Source organism: Curcuma longa, chromosome 10, assembly GCF_044706935.1.
Source record: "Curcuma longa cultivar G26 ecotype Majalengka, Jawa Barat chromosome 10, ITB_CL_G26_1.1, whole genome shotgun sequence".
Classification (NCBI taxonomy): Eukaryota; Viridiplantae; Streptophyta; class Magnoliopsida; order Zingiberales; family Zingiberaceae; genus Curcuma; species Curcuma longa.
The window spans coordinates 5105708-5130277 of NC_133870.1; the positions used below are offsets into that span (position 1 = coordinate 5105708).

General features: G+C 33.8%; 1 protein-coding gene across 2 annotated transcripts; it reads left to right on the forward strand.

Moving 5' to 3' along the window:
* On the forward strand, positions 1-24017 carry LOC141836348 (uncharacterized). 2 transcript variants are annotated; one of them, XM_074723815.1, is made up of 21 exons: positions 1-460; positions 4307-4369; positions 5458-5798; positions 5877-5976; positions 6061-6138; positions 6220-6279; positions 6377-6481; positions 7161-7271; positions 7529-7570; positions 12179-12289; positions 12368-12558; positions 14325-14608; positions 14704-14825; positions 14932-14974; positions 15061-15161; positions 16222-16270; positions 17117-17187; positions 17285-17404; positions 17673-17758; positions 20293-20338; positions 23727-24017. In XM_074723815.1, exons 1-21 carry the CDS (start codon positions 173-175, stop codon positions 23772-23774), a joined length of 2460 nt encoding a protein of 819 aa, XP_074579916.1. In that variant the 5' UTR covers positions 1-172; the 3' UTR covers positions 23775-24017. The 2 variants fall into 2 exon arrangements, with proteins under 2 accessions (XP_074579916.1, XP_074579917.1); XM_074723816.1 differs by having other exon boundaries at positions 14707-14825.
* The last annotated feature ends 553 nt before the right edge of the window (positions 24018-24570 follow it).

A 24570-nucleotide genomic window follows, 5' to 3' on the forward strand; every position in this document is an offset into this window, starting at 1 on the left:
TCCCGTTGCCTCTCTCTCTCTCGCTTCACTCGGTCGCGAGCAGCAAGAAGAGCAAGCCTCGTGCGTCGATCCCTCTCCACCCTCTGCCTCTCTTCGCTCTCCATCCAGATCCCTTGCGCCACCTCTCGATCCACCACTGGCTGCGCTCTTCTTCGCGATTTGATATTTTTTGATGCCCGATTTGAGGTCCTTGGGCTACTCTGATACTGGCCCCGAGCGGGGAGGGGCGTTCTGGGATGTCCAGCGCATGGGAGCCCACGATTCGAACCCGAGGAGGGATATCTACGGCGAAAGAGGTGAACCGCCGCCGCCGCCGTGGATCCCTCTGTTGGAGGGCGGCGGCGGGGTCGGGAACCTGGCGGATAGGTTTTCTGGGTTGGTCTTAGGCGATGGCCGAAATGAGGGCGTTCACCAAATCATCAAGGCGTTGGAGGATGCTGAGAGCACCATCAGGCAACAGGTGGGCTTCTCGCTATTTGATTTCACTGGAATCCTGGCTTGTGATTTAGATTTAGTTCGCAGGCTCGTACTGTGGATATTTTGCCTTGTGAATCTTCAATTCGATTCCATATTGTGAAGTTTGCCTATTATCTTAGTTTCTATATGCGGTTGGTTTGAGAAATGAACCCAATTCATCGATTCGTGGTGTATCAATGGCTTATCGTCAGAGCAAGTGGGATGTGCATTCTGGAAGAATTACACGAAGGTAGTCTTAGTTTGTTATAGAATGAATCATGAATTGGCAGAATTTCTTGGACCAACAACGAATGAATTTATTACAACTGCTCTATGAGTGCTGACTAGCGCTTTTTGTCTCGTTAATCTCACTAACAGTTGATGGTTGGTGAAGTGCAGGTCAACTGACTTTCATGCTATGTTTTTTTTTCTTTCTAAAGAGGGAATTCACATTAAACTAAATTCTCACGTGTGAAATCACTATGTTCTCAAAACACCAAAAATGACAAGAGTCTCCATCTTAGCATGGTTAGCTAATGCATGAGCAAATGTTGTTAAGGGGTCTCACCATATGCTTTCATCCGTGACTAGTGGTATAGGGGTACAATATAAGCAACCATCTATAAGATGAGATATAAGACATCAGTTCTCCTTTCTATTAAAAATATTGTTGAGTTGAAAACAATCTAAGATCATAGTGAAATAGATCCAACTTTCCTCTTTAAGAGCTCTACTCAGTTTTTGTACAACAACCTAACACTATTTATGCAATTATTTGGAAGCTTTGGTGATGCTAAAACCACTACTTTGGATCCATATGTTTCAATTTCTGCTTATGAATTGTTCTCCATATAACATTAGAAACATACACGGGACATTGACGCAAGCTAGAAAAGTTATTGTTAATCCCAATGCAATCAGTGAATTAAAGAAGTACTCTATTGCAAAAGCATGTGTCTGGAACCATGAAATATTTGATAAAATCCAATTCCTGTCAAATACATATTTGTTTTATTCTCCCGCATAATTAAGGATATATATGCGGATATAATGATAGTGAAGACTTCAGACGGATTAACCGAAGCGTTTCCCATAAAGATAGGGTTACATCAAGGATTAACTATACGTCTCTATCTTTTTGCACTAGTTATAGACGAATTCATTGGACACATCCAAGATACGGTACCGCAATGCATGTTGTTTGCAGATGATTTTATTTTGTAGATGAGACACGTGAAGGAGTAAATACTAAACTAGAATTGTGGTGGGAAACGCTAGAAGTGAAAGGTTTTAGACTTAGTAGAGTAAAGATATAATATACAGAATTTAAGTTTAGTAATATTAGATGTAATGAGGCAATTGTTATGATAGGAGATAATGAGTTGTCTTATATAGAGTTTTAAGTATTTATGATCATTTTTATAAAAGGACGGAGGGAACAAGAGAGATGTCTTATATAAAATACAAGTGAGATGATTGAAATGGAGGAGAGCGTCAAGTGTTCCTTGTGATTGTAAAGTACTTCTAAGACTTAAAGGAAAGTTTCACAAAACGACGGTTAGACTTGCTATATTATATGAAGTTGAATGTGGGATATGATTCGAGCACATGAGCAAAAGATGAGAGTTGCCGAGATGAAGATGTTAAGGTGGATGTGTGGACGCACAAGGATAGATAAATAAGAAATGAAAATATTAGAGAGAAAGTCGAGGCTGCATCTGTTGAGGAAAAACTCCAGGAGACACGTTTAAGATGGTATAAACATATACTTAGATGACCAATAAATGCTCCAATTAAGCGATGTGAAATTATGACAAATGTGCATACAAACGAGAAAGAGGAAAATCAAAAAAGACTTGATTAACAATAATAAAATAAGATAAAATTTATTTAAATATAAATGATGATATATTAGAGGATAGAGCTCAATGACATAGAAGGATCCATATAGTGAACCCCACCTAGTGGGATAAGGCTTGGTTGTTGTTGTTGTAACGGTGGCTAGAATTTGAATAAGATTTTTCAAATTATAGCCGTGGATAGAATTTGATAAATAGTTCATTATTGGAAATCATAGGGCGCCAAACTGCTTTCCAACCTCCATCTTTGGCTACAAAGGAAGGCTTATGTTTAAAAACCTATATAGCTGAAAAATGTTCATGAGGTCTGAGGATATCATTCTATGGGAAGTGAATAAGCATGAATTTTTTGCCAACAAGTATTTGTGGAATAGAGAATTCAACAAACCATGAATCCATGTTCTAGTAGCGCCCAATTGGTCCACCCATTTCCAATATTTGTTTACTGAATGAAAGGTAAGCCAATTTCAAAGGAATATTGCCCACCCAAGGTTTTCCCAAATATTTGCTTGATTATGTCAACGAATAAGCTTACTAGAGCCTCTCTTTATCAGAAAGGAGAGAGAGCTTCATATTGTGTGAGTATAGTGATCCAGCAAACAAGATAAGTATTGTCAAGTTATAATAAGTAAGCAACTGGAAATGAGTCTTCCTTGTCTAACAGCCCTAGAGATATTAAAAGGTTCATAGGGAACACCATTCATTTTACAAGAAAACTTAGCAGAAGTTAGAAAAGCTGAGATCCAATTTCATATGCTGTACAAGCACCTAAATATCTTTCCATGAAATATGAAGTGCTAAGATCAACTTTACTAGAACAAGTGGAAATCTTCCTTATGAATGTTTCATTGTTTGTATCAACTCCCGAGCAATACAAATAATATCATGGATAAAAAATAAAAAATATAATTTTCTTGTGTTTTTTGAGAAAAAGGACAAAATTCTACAAGAACCCCTGGGGGCTTTCTCCTTTTAAGCAATTTGCATTTTGGTTCCTGCTGCTGATGCTTTGCCCTGAGATTGCATTGGGTATGAGACAAATATTAAGAATAAATCTTTAATAAAAGCTCTGGAATCTTCTTGCCTATTTCATCATATTAATTATTATTTGACTTGTTATCTATAAGGTTATCCATTGCTAGCAAAGAGTAAGTAGTGCTTCATATAAGATAATACCTTTCAGCTGTCTGGATCTTTTCAACTCTCAGCGAGGTTTGGCTGTCTGAATATGTTGTGTTATATTGAACTACATAAGCTATGATTTATTCTAGTCTTAATCTCAGGATTGCTGGATCCGGATTTTAGTAATTACTCAATTAAGTTAATGTATAAATAAGAATGAAGTCTGAGAATTGAGAATTTGTAAACTTCTAGAGACCTACTTATACCCATGGGTGAGATAATATAGATAACATTGAAGTTAGTATCATATTTGATATTCAAGATAGATTTTGTAAAATAAATGTGTAAATCCACATTCATAAATTGCCACTAGATCTCTGTTCCAAGTATCACATGGCTGGTATCAGGTATCTTGTTTTATGGAAATGCAATTGACTGGACAAAAATTCTTAGGGAATACTGTTATAAACCTGTTTATATGCTAAAAACATTTGCATTTGGTGGGGTCTTCTACTTTATGATTAGGGTCTTCCTACTTTTGATTGGCCTGTGTGTTAGTGGAGATCAGTCCAACGTTCAGAACCTTATTTTGTGGTTAGCTACCATTTTTTTTGCAACATTAATTCATTATTATGCTTTTTTGAACTAGTCTGTTCTATGTTTTTTTAAAGTAGACTGTTCTCTGTTTTTTTTAAAACTAGACTGTTCTATATTTTTTGAACTAGTCTCTTCAGTTATTCTCTCTGCACTTTTCAGTAATTTTCTTCTTTGTTATTTACTAAAATGGCTTGTTATCTATTGATAATGAAAGTGATGTTAGCAATAAAACATAGAAAACTCAATTTTCTAATAGTACTGTTGTCTTGCAGTTGGAAGAGAACACCTTATTAAAGAATGAACTCTTGCAAAAAGCACAAGCATTAGAAAAATATGTAAGCACTTGAGACCAACATGCTATCCAGGGTCATTGTTCTAAATTGTTTCCTGTTATGTAGTATTTTGGGTCAGTTACTTGCCTCAATATTTTTAGTATGAAATCAAGCATCAGTCTGCAATCAATTTTAGTTCTCTATGTTTATGCCTGATAAAATCCTGGACTCAGTGAGACTGGGTAGACAGCATGGCAGACTTTGTGAGATTGGAACCATCTCATCTTTCTAAATACTATTTGAACTGTTAATTGTCAATTCTAATATGAGCTAGAAGTTTACAGAACCACCTTTTGGGTGCTTAGTAAGTTGGTTAAGTGTTTTTGATGTTATTTTCAATTGCCTGATAATGCAGCTAATGAATGTTTAATGAAACCCTTTCTATTATAAATGAAAAATATTATCTCTTAGTATTGAAATTTTTTTTCTTTATCTTGCCAGCATTTAGTTGTGAAACTTTGTTGTGCTTGGGCAGAAACAGGTTGCATAATTAGGTTGTTGTAGGTTATCGGTCATCTGTAAAAGAAAGTAGATGTTCTTTGGCAACTGAACATGGGAGTTCAGAAGCTGGCCTCCATCAGAGAACAAAATCTTAGCTGATTTATTTTCATATGGCTAGATTGTGTTGGTTGATATATCAACGAATGACTTTTGTCCCTACATTTAATGTCATCTTAAAATTTTTGGCACATTTGTGTGCTATTTTGGTTATTATTTGATTGTGTCAAATGTAGGTAGGAAACAAACTTCTATTATCAAGGAAATAGTTGTGTTAGCAATGAAATTAATAAATTCCAAAACATCTTTGGGCCCATTCATAATGGAAGATGTCAGAAAATTATTTTGTTCATTTGTTTTCTTTCCTTTTTAATCAGTGCTAAAATACAATGTTCAAGATGCAAACAGAATTTCCTCAATGATTAAAACAAAACTTCTTTAAAAGGCTAGCTGAATAGCTAAGTAATAGCCTCAGTGTTATGAAGTTCAATCTTAAATATCTGTTAATTTACTTCAATAGTTCATACCTTTTTTTGTTCTGATTTGAGTAGTTTGCACGTCTTTGATTTTTTTTCTTTTTTTTTTTTTATCAGAGGTTAGATATTAAATCATTAAGGCCTGAGATACCTTCAAATGATGAGGTGGATGCCTATAAAATCAGTAATTCCAATTCTCCGGCTGGACATGAAGCAGAGAGAAGATGGGTAGAAAATAATTTTCCTTTAAATCCTCAAGCTATGGTTGTGCTTCATCAGCATGGAGTGGCTGGAAGAGAGGAAACTCATTTGGAATCTGTCACTGCTAATCAACACACATATTGGAGCAACAAGGTTAATGGTGACCTTAGAAAATTTCCTGGAGTACATTCTGCTTTAGACAGTGCCGGTCCCTCTCAATACCCTACACCATCATCTAGATCCTTGTCTCCAAGCAGGTAAATTAATGTAGAACGTGGAAATTTATGGTGTTGCACTAACCTAATCTGGAAGATTTCTTTTGTTACTCTTGATAGGCATCAAAAGGAAGCAGGAGACCAAGATCAGAGGTTCATTTCATCAGGAAATTGTTTGGTGCCAGTGTCTAATCTCAACTCTAGCACTCTTTGGAAGCAGGTAGTTTCAGTTGCTTAAAATTGTTGAGCTTTCTGCAATTTAATATTTCCAGTTGTTTCTAAGTAGTAAATTCTACATACCAAGGAACTTGTTGTTAAGGTTAGAGAGCACGAAGAAGAGATTGCACAGTTAAGGAAGCATCTTGCTGATTATTCAATAAAGGTGAGGAGAGCTTCCATGGTGTCTACATTCTTCCTTTTGTGGATCATTTGAACCAAGCAATAATTACAACATTGTATATAGGAAGCACAAATACGCAATGAGAAATATGTTCTAGAAAAAAGAATTGCTTATATGCGCATGGTGAGCATCCTTATTAGTTTCCTTACCTTTTTATAGTTTGCCTCCTGTAATTTATGATTGCTAATAGAAAACCATCTAAAAAAATTTGATGTTGCAGGCATTTGATCAGCAACAACAAGACTTGGTTGATGCTGCATCAAAAGCTATTTCATATAGACAAGATATTATCGAGGAGAATATTCGTCTAACATATGCCTTGCAAGTAATATTCTTTGTTTACCTCCCTAATTTATGACGTGAAATATTGGATGCATAATCATAAGTTTGAGTGGCTAATATTAATTACACTTTTTGGCTAATTGCTGAAGAAATAAGATGAAGTTTGATATTGTCCCACCATTGTCTTGGCTGATTATCATATATTGAGCCGGATTAGTCTGCTTGGCTTGATTGGATTTGGGATGTGACCAAGTGTACTAGGTCTGAATTAATGTCTATTGGGATTGGTATCTAGATTATTATGTAGCAAGCAACCTGTTCTATTGGGATTGGTATTTGGTCGCTTGGTCCATTGGACCAATGTAGATAAGATTGCTTGTTGGGTTATTAGTCAATGTATACAGTCATGCTACCTTTGCATAATAATTGTATGTTTTAACTTCTTAAAATGGTTGGATTGCTTATTGGGTTACTAGTCAATGTATACAGTCGTGCTACCTTTGCGTAATAATTGAATGTTTTAACTCTTTAAAGTGGTTGGATTGCTTGTTGGGTTACTAGTCAATGTATACAGTCATGCTACTTTGCGTAAAATTGTATGTTTTTAACTCTTTATAATGGTTTGCCTTTTCTTTTTGTTGTTGCCATTCTGTAGGGCTAATATTTTATAGTAATTTACTAACATTATTATGGATTTTTGGCATTTTGTGTTCTCTGTGTAGGCTGCTCATGCAGAGAGATCGACTTTTGTATCTTCTTTGGTGCCCATTCTCTCAGAACATGATCTTCAACCTTCTGTGGTTGATGCTCAGTCAATTGTCAGTAATCTTAAGGTTAGTATCTTCAGACTTCAAATAAATGGCAGGCAGCTTTAGAATGAACCATCATTCCTCATTACTCATACCATTATGATTGTAGAGAATATAAACTTACGTGCCATTTGGCGCATTCTTTTTTACTGTCCTCTTACACATGGAGATATTTTTGAAAATGGAAATCCACACTATCATGTCCTTTTTCAATGGATTGAATAGACAATTTCATTCTGAATTTTGGTAATCCATATCACTTTGTCACTTTGCTTTTGTAGGTTTTGTTTACCCACATGCAGGAGAGATTTATCATTGCTGAGGTATCCTTTTTTCATTTATATCGTGCCTTTCTCTTTAAACTAGACTTTGGCTTATCCAAAGTTTAAAATTTCAAGCCGTACTGAAGTTTTGGTATATGATCAGAACATGATACGATTTTGGTACCATATCGTACAGTGTCGATACAATTTCAGTACTTTTTAAAATATAAAATATATTAATTAAAAATATTTTTATTAATATTTGATTATTATAAAGGCTTATTATTAAGTTATTTTTGAGATACTAAATGTTAGTTCAAGTTTTAATATTATCGCGTGAAATGTTTGATTCAATAAAAGTCAATTTAGGTTAATTGAAGTCCATTAAGAAGGTTTAAGCTATATTTAATTGATCATTTTAAAATCAAATCTAATTTATATATAAAATAATTTAATTTATTAATAGTAATGTATTTAAGTTAGAAATTATATTATATTATATTTATTTTTTTATCTAAGAAGAGAAAAGGATAATCATGTTTAAAGAGGTTAAGAAGTTTTGTTTTTCCTCTATTTAAAAAAAAACAAATAAAAGAAATTTTTTCTTTGTTTATTTCGATGGAGAAAAAAAATAAATGAAAGAGGAAAAAAATTAATAAAGAAGAAAAAAATTAATGGTTAAAAGAGAAAAAAATTAAGAAGGAAAAATTTAATAGGAAAAAATAAATAGATGTTTAAAAAATAAAAAATTCAACCTCTAAAATTAAAATTAAAAAATATGAAAAAAATAAAAATTGAAAAATACAAATACAATGTGAATAGTGTGTGATTTGGGAGAATAAAGATGGTTAATTTGAGCTTAATGTGTACTCAAGAATAGGAAAATGCTACAACTAGGAACAACTTTATTCTTTGATGGGCGTCAGGTGACAAGGCATCATTGAAGAGGCTCATATCCTAAAGTGAGGAGGTTTCTAGCCAATTGGGTGTTCAGGCACTGTGCCAGACAACCAAAGTTTTCTCCATCCTGGACATCCACTGATCCCACTTTAGCCATTCCTCCAACCTTTTCCCTGCTTCAACCTATTAATCTTCAAAATTTCCAAAAACTCAGAGCTCCACCACAACTGGTCGCCGTACGAAAACCCATTAGTCATACTCAAGCACCTAGCTCAACCTACACTTCAATTGAACCATTTTTGGTTTGCACGAACTGAACCCATTACATTCCCACTTTATCTTCTTTGGTATGCCTGAACCCTATTCAGGTGAACTCAACCTAACTACAAATTTTGAAGAAACTCCTCTCAGCACGAATTCCTCTAGCCATGCTCCAAATTGAGGTTAGAGCTACATTATCATTGCTAGCACACTTCTTGAGTATGTTATAACTTTACCATAATAGTTTTGACATTGCTTATAGGAAGGTCTTTGTGAAGGTGCGGACGCAAGAAGGGAGGAGAAGAGTGCACTTAAGGTTTGCCAAACTCATTGGTAAGGTGGGTGTAGGAGGTAACCCAGTAAATAGATGAGTAGCCTGCAGTGTGTCCCTTTGAAATGGGGAAAAATTTCAACAATGGGTCCTGACTTCTAGAAGCCTCAGGGGATTCAATACTGGTAGACATGGAAGCTTGGGAGGCAATGAACTCACAGGTGAGGATGATGACCAAATGTTAGTGAAATCGTACTTGAATTGGAAAAAGAAAAGGTGAAGCCATCAAAGTCAAGGTTAGAGTAACAGAGGGCACAGGAAATTACAATTTTGACGAGGAGAAAGTTGGAGAAGCTAAGAGAGAGAAATATGTACCAAAGGTAGATGTGTAGAGGCTAAGTAGTGGATTAGAATCAAGATGGGAGTGTCTAAAGTTGGGAGGAAGAGGGCTTATGATCTGGACACCCTTCATCTTCAAGGTGCAATAGAACAAGATACCTAGGAATTTTCAGATGATGCATATAGACACGTATATGGAAGTACAAATCCTTCAAAGCATTCTCACACTTTTATCTCTTGGCGTCTTGGTACGAGGTGTCTGATGAGTTGTGGTGTCAATTTTCTACATACATTGAGAGGTTATCTCATTGGTGGTTCTCCAAGTTATTCCTTGGAGGAATAATAAGTTTCAAGGCGCTAATGTGGGATTTTGAAGCTCACTTTATAAGTAAGCATCTACCTTGCCTGAAGCACAGATAGCTTGATGACTTCAAGGCAGAGAGTGGACGAACTGCTCGTAAAGATATGAAAGAGCTTAATAGAGATAGCCAAGCAAGTGAACGGTTGTTGTTCTAATGACTAGTTTTAAATTGCTTTAAGGCCTTTAAGGTTCTCTAATTCAGTACATGAAAGTTCTCTAAAGGATTTGGCTGAGATGTTGGAAAGAGCAATCAAGTATACAATGATAGATGATGTTGTATAGGCAATGGTTGTGAAGTTGAAGCTCATAAATGGTGGAAGAGGTGAGAAGATTCCAGGTGGAAGACAAAGACCTAAGGGACCTTGGTAGGCGATCTCTTGTAATTAGGAGATTAGAAGGAATAAGTATGAATGGTGCATAGTGTGAGGTTCTCTTGGAAATAGAGGACAAAAATCTATCTCTATTTGAACCGTATTCGCACTTGTTTACATCTTATCATAGCAATAAATATAATATTGTAGATATTGCTAGGATTATAGCCACGATACTGATGAATATGTACATTTGGAAATTCAAATTGAAGTCAAATAAGTTTGTTAGACAAAAACATGGTTTAAAATCTTGACCTGTACTGAGGTTTCGGTTCCGGATCGGAACAATTCAATTTCGGTACTGCATCATACCATGCGATATGGTTTCAGTATTTTTTAAATATAAAATATATTAATTAAAAATAAAAATTTAATCTAAATATTAAAAAAATAAAATACAAAAAAGAATAATTTTTTAAAAAAATAATATGAGATTATGACATTTTTATATGATAAATAAATAGATAAAAATTTTATTATATATTTTTGCAATAAATATAATATTGCAGATATTGCCAGGATTATAGCCATGATACTGATGAATGTGTACATTTGGAGATTCACATTCAAGTCAAATAAGTTTGTTAGACAAAAGCATGGTTTAAAATCTTGACACGTATCGAGGTTTCGGTCCTGGATTGGAACGATTCGGTTTCAGTACTACATCATACCATGCCGATATGGTTTCAGTATTTTTAAATATAAAATATTAATTAAAAATAAAAATTTAATCTAAATATTAAAAAAATAAAATACAAAAAAGAAAATATTTTTTTTAAAAAAAATAATATGAGATCATGACGTTTTTATATGATAAATAAATAAATAAAAATTTTATTATATATTTTTGAAATAAATATACATATATGTTAAATCTTAATCTAAAATATTATATATTTTAACATATATATATGTTAAAAAAATACGAGATCATGATGTTTTTAATCTTAATCTATATATATGTGTGTGTGTATATATATGTTAAATTAATAGGATAGTTTTATCAGGGTTTGATTAAGTTTGTTTAGATTATCTAGGTAGTAGTTGATTGAAATTATTAAAATAAGTTAAAACTTTAACCTAAGTTAATTTTGCATCGCCCCGAAGCTCTCGCGGGTGCCCTCATGTGCCCGAGGGCTTGCAACGGCCCGTAGTGTCTGTGCTGGCCGTGGTTCTAGTGCTGGGGCAGGTGGTGGGCGGCGACAGAACAGTAAATTTCGCCCGTTTCATCCGACACCATATACGGAACAAAATTTTAAACCATGGACGTAAGAAGATCAAAAAGCTAGGAGGCAAGATTGAATAAGGAGTTGACACAGAAGCAGAAGCAGATCAATATCATAAGTAGGCAACCAACCTTAAGTGGTGAGTGAAATAATAAATCTAAGTCTTATGCACCAAGGAAGCCTTTATACCTTGTTCTTTTAGTTGGAAGTAGAGTACAATTAGAGTTCGGAGTTCATTGATGAGGATGTCGGGGAATTATCCAAGACAATCGGGATGCTGTAATGATTTGAGTCTAAATTGCTAATTGTTTAGTGTAAAAGGGTGCTTGTGATTAAGGCACCTACTGATGTGTTAGCAGAATATTTTTTTTCACTTTTTTTCGCTAGCCCAATGCAAAAGCTTGCTTCACAGCCATAGCAATTATTGTTGACTGGTGGAGCTTAAGGACTTGTTTCCTATGAGGAATGGAGACAACTAGGAAAAGAAAGAAGGTACGGAAAGAACTCATAAGAAAAGAATTGGGAACTATTTTCTTATTTTCGGTTTCCTTTAATTCATTAAAAACATCAATAAACATAAATCAAAAATAGATTTGAACAAAATAATTTTAGATTTTTTAAGGCCACATTTGAGCTTTATTAACTAAAATGACGTGTCCGCTCAAATTGTATGAAGCAATATAGAGGAAAATTGAGAAAAAAAAATTCTGGTTATTTTCTCTGCTCCCTTTTTTTCTGCCAAAAGAAACAGAAGGAAATTGAATTGGGGGAATCTTTCAATCACTTTGTTTCTGTCTGCATTTCCTTCCTTAATCTAATGCTAAAAATGAAGCTTTAAGGAATACTGCTCTTATGAAATTTTCTTAAATTGATCTGTAATGAAGAAGCTTACTTTCCAAAAAAAGCAGAAGAGTCTCACATAAAATTTGCTCCATGCAGGAAAAGCTGAAAGAATCTCAATATCAGATAACTCCATTGTATGCAGACACATCGAATGCAGGTTTTTCGACACAGTCACCTTCCCATATGGTGGCACAAACAACTGTTTCAGTATGTCATGAATGTTTTCTTCTTTTGTTCCTTGTGTTGTCTTCATTGTTTCTAACTTTTAATCTACCTTTTTGTAAGAACAAGAATAGCTTGGAAATTGTGCCTCAGCAAACATATCCATATGTGCAGTCTCCAATTTCTTCTAATTTCCAAGCAAAACATGATTGGGAGACAGTTGGGGACCGAAACCAGCAACATGGTCCAAGTAGTGTTCCTTCAAAGAATCTGGACCAGGACATTCCAGAAACAGGCACTCCTTCCATGAGGAGGTCAGGTTTGATAATTTATTCCTTTTAGATGCTTTAATCAAAGTTCGAACAATTTGATTTCTTTATAAAATTTTTGGTTGATTTCGACGATGCTTTCAAGTATATGTATATATAAGTTTCCTTTTAGAGTGGGGTCTGAATTTATCTTAGTTCTCGGAGTAACTTGTTATGCCTAGCAAAGTTCTGTGAAATTAATGCAACAGCACATAGATGAACTTAAATGACCAATATTGATTTTCTTCCCCTTGTTCATTTGAAACTATCACATACCTAGAATTGCTGCCCTTTATGCAACTAACAGTAGAAATTGGAAATGAATGCATTTCTTAAGATATTTAGTTTGTTAGTATTGCATCTTCATTTATATTGTCACCCTTTTTCAGTCCCCCACATATTTTGTTTCACTTGTTAATTGACTTGCGGAACAAATTGAGGCAAGCAGAATGAGGGTTGTCTTCCACAACATGCCAGCATTCCTTGAATATCTTCTATGTGTGAGAATACTCAAAGCATCTTCTCCACTAAGATTACATGGAGTGGAGTAGGTCTGCTTAGATTGCGAGTGCCTTTTGTCAGGCAAGGGGTCTGTGATGACGATGTGTGACTCAACAAGGACTACCATGCTCACACATAGCTTCACAATGACAACACACTTTGCATTTAGGGGCGTTTGTCAATTCAAATCATACCAAATCAAACCGTTATAAATTAAATAAGGTTACAGACCAAACTAAATTATTGAGCTACTTCAGATTGGTTTGGTTTAAACTGAATTACCATAGTATTTTTTTATGAAAAAAATCTTATGTATCATTAACACTACAACAAAAGATGGAATCCGCTACCCCACTGGCCCCACACGGTTTATATATCATTAACACAATAAACATCATAGTTTCAATGAAATCATTAAATATGCTATTATTAGAAACATCTAACAATGGTAATGAAGAATAATTGATATAAATTGAAGTTATTCATCATATATGATAATGGAGAAATTAAATGAGTAAAATTTATCATTTATTTTAAGTTAGAATTTTGAAATAATACTATATATAATTTTTTCATGAACGGAAATATGAAAATTCCAAATAATATTTTGGCTTTTCAATTTAAACTGAAGTTTGAAAAAAGAATCCCTAACCCAACCAAATTAGAGAATCAAATTCATCAAATCAAATCAAACTAAATTGAACTAATAAAATTCAAAACAAAACAAAACTAAATTCGGTTTTTTTTGGGTGTTTTAGCTTGCAAACAATTCTGCTAGGACCACGTGCTCCACAAGTATTTTCTTCAACACGAATAACTCTAAAAGGGATAAAGTCCATAACAATTTTGTTTATTTTCTCTTCTTTTTCTTGTTTATCTCCTTCCTCCCTCCACCTCTAATTTTCCACTAGCACCATGTGCTGGCACTTTGGAATGATACCAAAACTGTTTCATTTGGATTGACAATCACCTTTCCAGTTATTTTTTGCATCGAGATGATAGAGCTCAACTTTGGATTGGAGTGTCGTGAAGTGTAGTGATCTGTTTGCTGGTTGTGGCTTATTCTCATTTATCATTTTATAATATGCAACAACATTGTTGCACTACTTGCTGTGAAATCTTGTTATGATACAACAAATATCTCTTCTTTTATATGAAAAATTTGTTCAAGCGTTTGTGCTAATTGAGGCTCAGTCTGTGGCATTAAATACATGAACTATTTTTGATTTAGTGCTTTAAAATTTACTCTGGTGTTATGTGGGTATTTTCAGGGATTATAGAACCTCCCAGGATGCTTCAGCTCAAATAAATCAAGGGGAAACACATGCTGCACATCATACTCTTGAATCTAAAAGTCAGCCATCTTTCAAAGACCTTGTTGGAAGTTCCCAAACTGACGACTCAGAGACAGTTGCTCACCCTGGGAAGGAACCTTCTGTTCGTTGGGCTCCTGGAAACTCACCTTACACAACTACTGGACAGGATGAACCAAATGCTTACTCTTACCTTCCTACAGTCCTTGAAGAGCCTAGTTCTGGAAACTCATTCTCTGAAGGTGCAGGATAAATTTTCACTTCTCAGGAGTTAAAGTTCTATTTCAGCATCTACTTTGGTACTGATGAATTTTCTGATAATTTCTGTGGTATGCAGCAGATGATGATCCTCCATTGCCAGCCATTGATGGCCTTCGAATTTCTGGTGATGCTTTTCCTGGAAGGGAACTTCATGCAAGTGGGTACTCGATCAATGGAACAACAAGTTGTAATTTCGAGGTATATGTATTAATTGTCAGTCCTGAAAAATATTGCAACATTTTTCCCCTTTTTGAATTATTGACTACTGAATTCAGTCATACAACATTTTTTTTCTTTTTTGCAGTGGGTACGATATTTAGAAGATGGTTCTGTTAAGTATATTGAAGGTATTTCATAACTTAACATGGCTTCTTCTCATCTTTCTACAGGAATTTGAAACTCACATTAACTTTAAATGTCTCTCTCATGGTAGGAGCAAAACAGCCGGACTATCTAGTTACTGCTGATGATGTGGACGCATACCTTGCTATTGAAGTTCAACCCCTTCAACCCCTGGATGACAGGAAGCGGAAGGTTGTTTCTATTGCCATCTGTCAATATAAATATATATGTGTGTATTTCGGATTTAGTATTGATTAATGGTATATTCTTGAGCAACTGATGGCATAACCATCATGCCATCATATAATGGCCTACTTGAGTTGGAAGGTAGATCATACTTTTGAATTGGTTAACCAATATCATGCCATCATATGGTAGCCTGCTTGACTTGGTTTCTTCTATCTGCTGCCCAAATATAGTATGTGTTCTTTGGATAAGGGTTCGGAAAAGATAACAAAAGGTTTTGGTTCATATCTTTCACTTTGGGAGGTTATTAGTCTGGTACGTGGAATGATTTGATGCAGGGTAAAATGCAATCCAAACTCATTGTATCTGTTGGTTAGAGGAAAATGTCAAATATTTCTAGTTCACATCTTTCACCTTGAGCAACAATTAGTTTGATACATGAATTGTTTTATGTGGTACAATGCAATTTTTTTGTCTTTTCTATCAATTGGTTTGAACAAACTGTCTGTTTGGAATCTGGAGCAGATCTCTAAATGTTGGTGTAATGTATGTATTTATGTACCAATAATGTTGCATCCACGTATACACAAATTATGATGCATGGTTGAATGAAATGGGTGAATAACTAAAGGTGAAACACTAACCATCTTCTGAATGCGTATGTTTGAATCTTTCCAGAGTATTTGAATATCAGAATGCTTCATCATCTTTATTATGCGATCCAAAGTGTAATTGCAACCCTATCCATGATTCCTAATCACATGAGTTAAGAACATAAAATTTTCCTTGTATCATACAATTTAGCATATTATATAAAATCCATATAGTAAAAGTTCTGACTTTTCTCATTACTTTCAATTTTTGATGTCAAAAATGTAATTTGATCACTTACCCTAGTATGCAAGAAAAGAAAGCAATTCTTTTGATCTCTTTCATCAGAGAGAAATGTCTAAATGAATACTGGTTGTTTATTCCTGGATTATCCAAATGCTAATTCCATATTAGTACTTTGGTAATCTTGGTCATTTTATTTGATCTGACAGATCTCTTTTTGTTCTTACTCTAGGGTGAACTTGTAAAGGTTTTTGCCAATGACCAAAGAAAGATAACTTGTGGTGAGTAACAAGTTTCTATTTAGTTGGTTTTTTCCCCTTTATATCATATTAGCCAATGCTTCCATACTTATGTATACCAACTTATTTTTCCAAAGTTTTGACAAGCAAATGTATAACTAACAAAATGTTTGAATGTATAACCAACAACATTACACATTGTGAAGAAGGCACCTTTTGTGTTTTTGAGATGTGCTTCTTTGAGATTGCATAAGGTGATTAGCAATATGTGAGGAGTCAACTCTGCAGTATATTTATTCAGTAGAATACAAATAATACTGGTTTGAGCATCTTCAGTTGATTACAGAAACATGGTGGCTAACCTGTCATGTATAAGCTTTTGTTAAATAATCTGCAGTTGATTACAGAAACATGGTGCATAACCATTCATGTATAAGGTTTTGTTAAATAATCTGCAGTTGATTACAGAAACATGGTGCATAACCATTCATGTATAAGGTTTTGTTAAATTTGGTTCTTTCCCATTTAAGTGGACCTTCTGTTTGGATTTTTTTACTTGGTGAGAGATAGGAGGGTGAGAGGGAGGGAAATGACACAAAGATGCACACGAGCAATGGTTCTTCATATGTAATTTTGTGAGTTGGTCTCTTTCATATGTAAACTTTGTGAGCTTGTCTCTCTATCTCCCCCTTCCCTCCCCTTCTTACTTTCCAATTTGGTAAACTCGCCCTAATGTCACTTGCATATTATTAGATAGAATTAATCATACTTCAAGGCAATTTTGTTAGTTCCTTACTGCCTTTCAATTTTTAATTATCCTTGAACGATCCACTTTGATCTTTATGCCGACTGCACAAATTATTTTTTTTTCTTCTTATTTGTCTACAGATCCTGAAATGCAAGAGAAAATTAAGAGAACTTTGTCTAGTGGGCATGCAACATATGATGTATCATTATCGGTATTTTTCTTCTTTTCTTATTTTTCTATCTCTGTGATTTTGTGTTCCTGAGTAATGCTTCAGAGTTTTTCCTGTTTCACATGTTCACTAATGTCAGACTAGATATCTTGATATATGGGAAACTGCTATTTTGGCAATAAAGAAAGAAGGTTACAGCATAAAATGTATTGGACCGCGTGGTGTTGTTGTTACAGAGAAGTTTAAGAAAAATACCACGGTATGATTCTTTACTCAATTATGCAGTTGGTTTGAAGTAGATTCTTCTATCAATTTCCTATCCGTCCTCTCTAAACATTATGTGTGATCTTATGTTCTTGAATAACTTGACATAACAAGAGATACATTTTCAGTAATAGTTGGATTTTATCTGTTTTTTCCTATTTGCCCTTTTGATTTCTACCACATGCATGGCCTTGGTTACACTAATATATTTTGAACTACATTGAAGTAGATTTCTATCATTGATAATGTTGCGCCTCCTACAGATCTCCATTCCATATGGACATCCCACGGAGTTTCTCATTCAAGAAGCTAGTGGGGAGTATCTACTAAGGACAGAAGAGAGTAGCGTGTAAGTTATATATATTTGCATACACCACTCCAAGGTTTCTTTATTTATACATATTATTGGAAAACTAGTGTTCTTGTTGCACAAGTAGTTCCCTTTACATATGCTACTTTGCAGTTTACACCTTAGAATATGGATTATTAACAATAATGAGGCCCCTAATGCTCCTCCTTAAGGTTTAATGATATCGTGGAGACAGCTTGTTGCAGAAATATATTCCATTCTAGACCCCTTAAGGAGTTTGTTAATAGATTTGCTAATTAACTATTGGAGCTAACAAATATCTTGACAATTTTATTTGATTGCACCTTCACTCTGATAAAGTGATAATCAAATCTTTATGACTTTCTTTTTCATGGAATACTGAATTAAACATTATGTGCATTACTATTTCATTATGTGCATTACAACTTGATTGCCATATGATGGCATCAATCAACTCAGTTATCCTTGTTTTTAACCCAAATAAGCATACATGTTAAAGTTATAACCCTATACTTTGTCTCTCCACTCAATTATACTCCACCTCTGCACTCAACATAATGATAACATAACAGTATATTCAGCGCTCTTTTAGAAAATCAAATTATCTCCTAAACAAATGCATAGCTTGATGTAGGTTGTCTATTTGTGGGAGATCTAATCTCCACTATTGTATTCTACAATCTGAAGATGACCTTAAATCTAGAACCAAAGATCCTTTCCCATTGAATTTTTGAGGTACACTAAAATTCATAGGGTTATGGTTAATGATTGTGACATGAAACGTCAAGAAGCACATTGAATGCAAATGAGATATTTGACCTTGTAATTGCAAGGTAATTTAGTTTTCCAATCATTATCTGTAGATTCTCATCCCTGTATATGAGATTATAATTTATGGGAGTGTTAGTTTGGACTTGGATTAGCTCGTAGCATATCAACTTTCTCAAGCATATCAAACAAATACTTCAATTGAGAGAGAGTTGTGATAATTTTTAATGAATAATGACTAAAATAAATAGAAAACAGGATCATGGTATTTTCCCCTAAGTGGCATGGTAATGTAATAATAGTAGTAGGTAACTACATTAGTAATAACTACATCGTTTTTCGGGTGGTAGGGTTATGAAATAATACATTATTTGTAGTGTATGGTACCTACACATTGGGGTCGGGTTTTTCGGGTGGTAGGGTTATGAAATAATACATTATTTGTAGGTATGTACATTAGCAATTTGGGGGGTCGGGTTGGGTCTTTGTTGGTTTGCATTGGTAAGTGCATTACGGTAAGTGGCATCGTAATGTAATAATAGTAGTAGGTAACTACATTAGTAATAACTACATCGTTTTTTGGGTGGTAGGGTTATGAAATACTACATTATTTGTAGTGTATGGTACCTACACATTGGGGTCGGGTCGGGTCAGGTTTTTCGGGTGGTAGGGTTATGAAATAATACATTATTTGTAGGTATGTACATTAGAATGATTGGCAGGCAAACTAAGAATTTAGTGACAATGTTGTTTTTGTGTTTTCATGAATAATATATGATACATAGAAATTGCGAGAAAAACTAATTAAATGTGACAATTATAAAATTACCAACTAAACAAACAAAAGATAATTTTCAAATAGAAAGAAAAAGCAATTACCAACATGATGTGAGAATTTTCTATGTTGAAAGATAATTTTCAAATAGAAAGAAAAAGCAATTATACTAACATGCTGCAAGACATTTCTATGTTGAAGTTGCCATGAGGGTTGAAGGGATCGGGGATCGATCTCTCTGGACTACTAAGCTTAGCTTCGACTTTGACATTAATTGATGCCACACCAATATTGAATCCTCAAATCAAGCTCGTGACAAAAATTTGGTGAAGCAAAGGGGTAACTATCTGAGAAGGAGAAAATATATGAGATTATCATAGAGAAAATTTTATTAAACAAAGCTTGAAAATTATATAGACATGACACCGCTTTTATACACTCTATATCATAGAAACATATAAAAAAACACAATAGTACCAATAAAACCTTACCAAATCAAAGACTTACCCTGCCACATTAAAAAATACCCATTAAACTCTAACCAAATTAAAATTATTACTCACAAATTAAAAGTTATCAAACTTCAATACCTAAATTAGGATAACTACCAAAATTTATTACAAATTCAAAATTCTAATTGAAATTAGTTCCCAATTTGTATCAAGGTGGAGGCTTGATTGGCGCTAAGAGGACAATAAATGATCACTAGAGATTGTGATCACATAGGGAGATTAGCAATGACTAGGTATTATAGTGGTTTTGATTCTATGTTATAAGGAAAATTAGGGACTCGCTACCCATCATAGTACCCTCTACTTATGTCTATTATTTATTATTGTAATTTTACAATTTACACTTAGCAAATGAATTATTTACAATTGTGTCCCTATCAATACAAATGTTTGTTTTTCAGCAATATATTACTTTATAAGATACTTGCCATTAAAGCATTGGACAATTTAGCTATAACGATATCCACTCGCTAATGACTTCATGTTGAATGTTTCAGGTTGAGAGATACCATTGTCCTGACATTGAGATTATTCAAAGTGATGGTACATTCTCTCTAAAGATATTCCTAATCTACTCTGCACTAATATTTTTTGACCATGCCATCAATGTCAAAACTGACCACTTGATTTGTCTTTAGTTTTTTGGGCTTACAATGTTTTTTTTTGTTCTAAGACTGGATTCATTTATTCAAGACCTAATTAAGAAAACTAGAATAACTTTGACTTTCGAAATTGGTTTGATGTTCTAGAGGCAATCTTAGTAGGAATGCTTGTAATAGTGTGTAGAAGCATGTAGTTATGCTATTTGGCTAGGTTTTCCTTTTGTGTTTTGGAAGATATTCTGTCATAATGAAAGCTTACAATCTCACCATTTTTGTATCAGCTAGAAAACTAACCACTTGATCTGCTTCTCTATACATTTCTGTATACAAATTCTTGGAATAATTGGTTTATAGTTTCTCTATCTATATCCAAGCATTTCCAACAACAAACTTTCATTAATATCATTTTATACTGATAAAAAATGCCTTTGGATTATGGAAAGACCATGAATGACCACATAATACGTATATATCTTGAATAAGATGCCCATAAAAGTTGGAATACAATGACATAGTACTCATAAAGTTGACTTTCATAAACTTGAATGGAACATGGAGATTAGTTGTACACTCTTTCATTTAATGGTATGTGCACTCAAATTGTACCATTGCAAAATGATTTTTTGACCATAAAACTTGAAAAAAAAATTATATCAAGTGAATTACAGATAATTATTTATATAACTCATAAATCTTGTATATTTTAGTATAAGACAGACAACTAATCTAGATGTAATTGAAGTAGGACTTACAAAACCCAAGTGCAATAATTGTATGGGAACCTGATCTGCATTCCATCTCTCTTCCTTTGGATCCAACCCTTTTATTTTTCATTATTTCTTTGTAAAACCACTTTGCTCTCAGCCACTCTAATCTTTTTTGACAATGGAGATCTGTGGATTCAAAATGGGTGTTAGATTTGCAGATTCAAAAGAACTAAACTTCTTTGTTAGAATAAAATAAGACTAGTGACATAATTATTAATTCATATGTTATGGTAACTGATTAAATCATATGCAAGGTCTAACTCCTAAAATCATACAATAAATAAGAGAAAGTGGGCGCAATTACTTTCCTAGATAGTTTTAGTTATATAAGGGATTACATATAAATGTAGTTAATGATACTTAAAATTAGGTTATGGAGAAAACATAGTGATACTTAAAATATGTTTGTTTTATACATAATTAGGAAGTGCAAATTTTAGCAATTACAACCCAATTATTTTTTTGGGACCCCATTGGGCAACTTTGTATATAAACTAGTATGATGCCCTTGGACCCCATTGGGCATCTGGATTGACCGCCGTATGCGCTTCCCGATTTACCCTGGTGGTCGGTGGGAAACTTCCGTGGGGCCGGGCCGGCCACCCCCAGGGATTGAGTCCATGAGACTGACTGGGATTTATCATTTTTAGTATGATGCCCTTGCGGCCCCCGGGGCATAGCTGAGTTGGTTACGATGCAACAGAGTTGCAGAAGAGGGCAAGGGTTCGAATCCTGGCGAAACCAGACAATACCCTCCTGCGTCGTGACCAACTGCAGTTTCTCGATTTACCTCCTCACAGATGGTCGTGGGGCCTACTGTGTGGGGCCGCTAAGGTGGCAGATTCCACCTTTTTACAGAATAGTATGATGCCCTTGCGCCCCCGGGGCATAACTGAGTTGGTTACGACGTAGCAGAGTTGCAGAAGACCCTTGCTATGTAAGGTAATTTAAAATTTTTGAACATAAAATTTTAAAATCAATATTTTGTAAATACTACTTATTAGCCCAAATTTATTAAATATATTAATTAATTAAACATTTTCTTTTTTAGTCCTCCATATAATATTTATAATAATTATAAAATTCAATGATTATATAAGTGTTCAAATTAGTTTATTTTATAGTTTTACCATTAAAGATATTAATATTTTTAATTAAATATGTGTGTGCGACACTTGAATCATGTAGTTAATGACATTAATTAATTTTAATGATACTGAATATCAAATTGAAATATGAAAGGATTGGAGACATCGAAATGAAAGGACAACTATTTAATATTATGCTAGAATACACAAATTAATTAAAACTTATTAAAGACTACAAATTTAAATAAAAACATTATATATATATATATGTATGTATGTATGTATGTATCATAGGAATTTAAATTCTAAATGTTAGCTAATTAAATTTTGTATATAAATTAAAATGAATTTTCATATAAAAATTAATATATAATTTTTAAAAGTAGTTTTATAAAATTAATATTAAGATTAAATAATTTTACTATTTTCATTAATATCTTGTTTAGATTTATGATAAAACTTTATGGGTCTAAAATTGGATTCAAGAATTAATTTAGAATTATAAATTCAAATTTAATTTAAAATTTAAAATTTTAATTTCTCTGAGATAATCTTAATAAAACAAATATTTTAAATAAGTTGATAAAAATTATATAGTTGTATGTGAAAAATTAGAAATTAACTTTGACATTCAATGGGATGGCAATCCTAACGTTCAGCTTTATATATACATTATTGACCATTGATCACAGAGCATGTGCTAATTGGCTGTCCAACACTATCCTAACCCATATAATGACTGTTTTACAATAAGGCAAATCATAGTTGCTGTGAGTGATTGGGGACTATGTTGTTAATGTTCCTTGCTGAACAGTCTTCGAGCATTTTCACTAGTACGTTATTCTGTTGTAATATATTTGGATCCTGGACAATCTGTCCTTCCGCAAAGGAATTAATATTCTTGTTTCAGTTAAGGTTGTTCATAAGAAGGTATGGTCATGATTTGTGAATACTGATATGTAACCATATCTACAATTAGACACTTTTCTTTTACTTCCCTTTTGTCTACCTTACAACTGAGGCACACAATCAGTTCTCCCTTTAGCGTTTGTGCTCCATTATTTTTTAGCTGTTTCAAGTAATTGAAATGTTAAAATCAATCAGTTCTCCCTTTAGCGTTTGTGCTCCATTATTTTTCAAGTAATTGTGACATGAAGCTCTTGTTAAATATTTTGTTTCGGTGATCATCAAAAACTCTAATCTACTTTCTATCCACCTTGCCATTTTCCCTTGTGAGCGGCCAGATATGGCCATGTTGAACTGGTTTGACTTCTGTATTTTAAAGTTGTCATGGTGTGCTTCAAGATCATGTTCAATTTGCAAAATCTACTTTGAATATTTCTTATTTATCCACATTTTTTGAACATGACTTCTATGAGATTAGCCTCTGCGTCTTGATTTTCTTTGGCATAGTAACCATTCTTGTAACCTGACTAAGCACCGTTAAATGAGATCTTCTCCCCTTGTGTTGCAGGCTGGTGAGAAAAGGAAAGCCAGGAAGAAGGGTCTATTTTTCATGTAGATTTTACTAACAAACCAAATGATAGATATATATATTTGTTTTATTTTTTGTTTTTGTTCAGCGTCGTTACGCGGTGTGCGCAAGCGAATTGCTGAGAAGGTAATCATCCTGTGCTGCCCTTTGTATAACCTTATTATCTATTTTAGTGAGAGGAAGTTTTCTCAACAAAAATATGTTGGGACATAGCTGCTCAAATTCTATATGGTGGTAATTGGTCATTAAGTTAATGACTTAAATAATGAAAATTAGGAGCAATGTCTCAATTTCATACATGTTTTTCTAATGCAAAGAGGCCTTTGTGTTGGTCATGGATTCTGCCCCCATAACATTATCCGTTTAATCAAGTGTTCTTTTGATAAGAGATTAACACAAAATGCTTTTTGATATTCTAGAGACTAGACTAGAGATGTTCTACTAGATATGATCCTGGCTAACATAAGACCTTTTTTTTTGTTGTTATATAAATAACAAGACCAATAATCCTTATCATATGTATTATTTATAACCTTATTTGCTGTTTCAATTGAAGTTATATTTCTCATTTTGGCGCAAAGGTAAAATCTAAATACTTGTGCTAATACAAAGAGCCGACGCCCAGATGGTAAGCCACAGAGTTGGGTCATTGCTCTAGTTAATGGGCTGTCGGGCCATGAAAGTAACTGGCCCATTAAGAACAGCCATAAAATTATGGTTTGTTTAGTGACATGTACGGGTTGGCGCAAGTTGGGTTATATTGGATTCGATATATCGGATAGGAAAAATAAATATCTGATCACTTTTGATGTGGTCGGGTGCC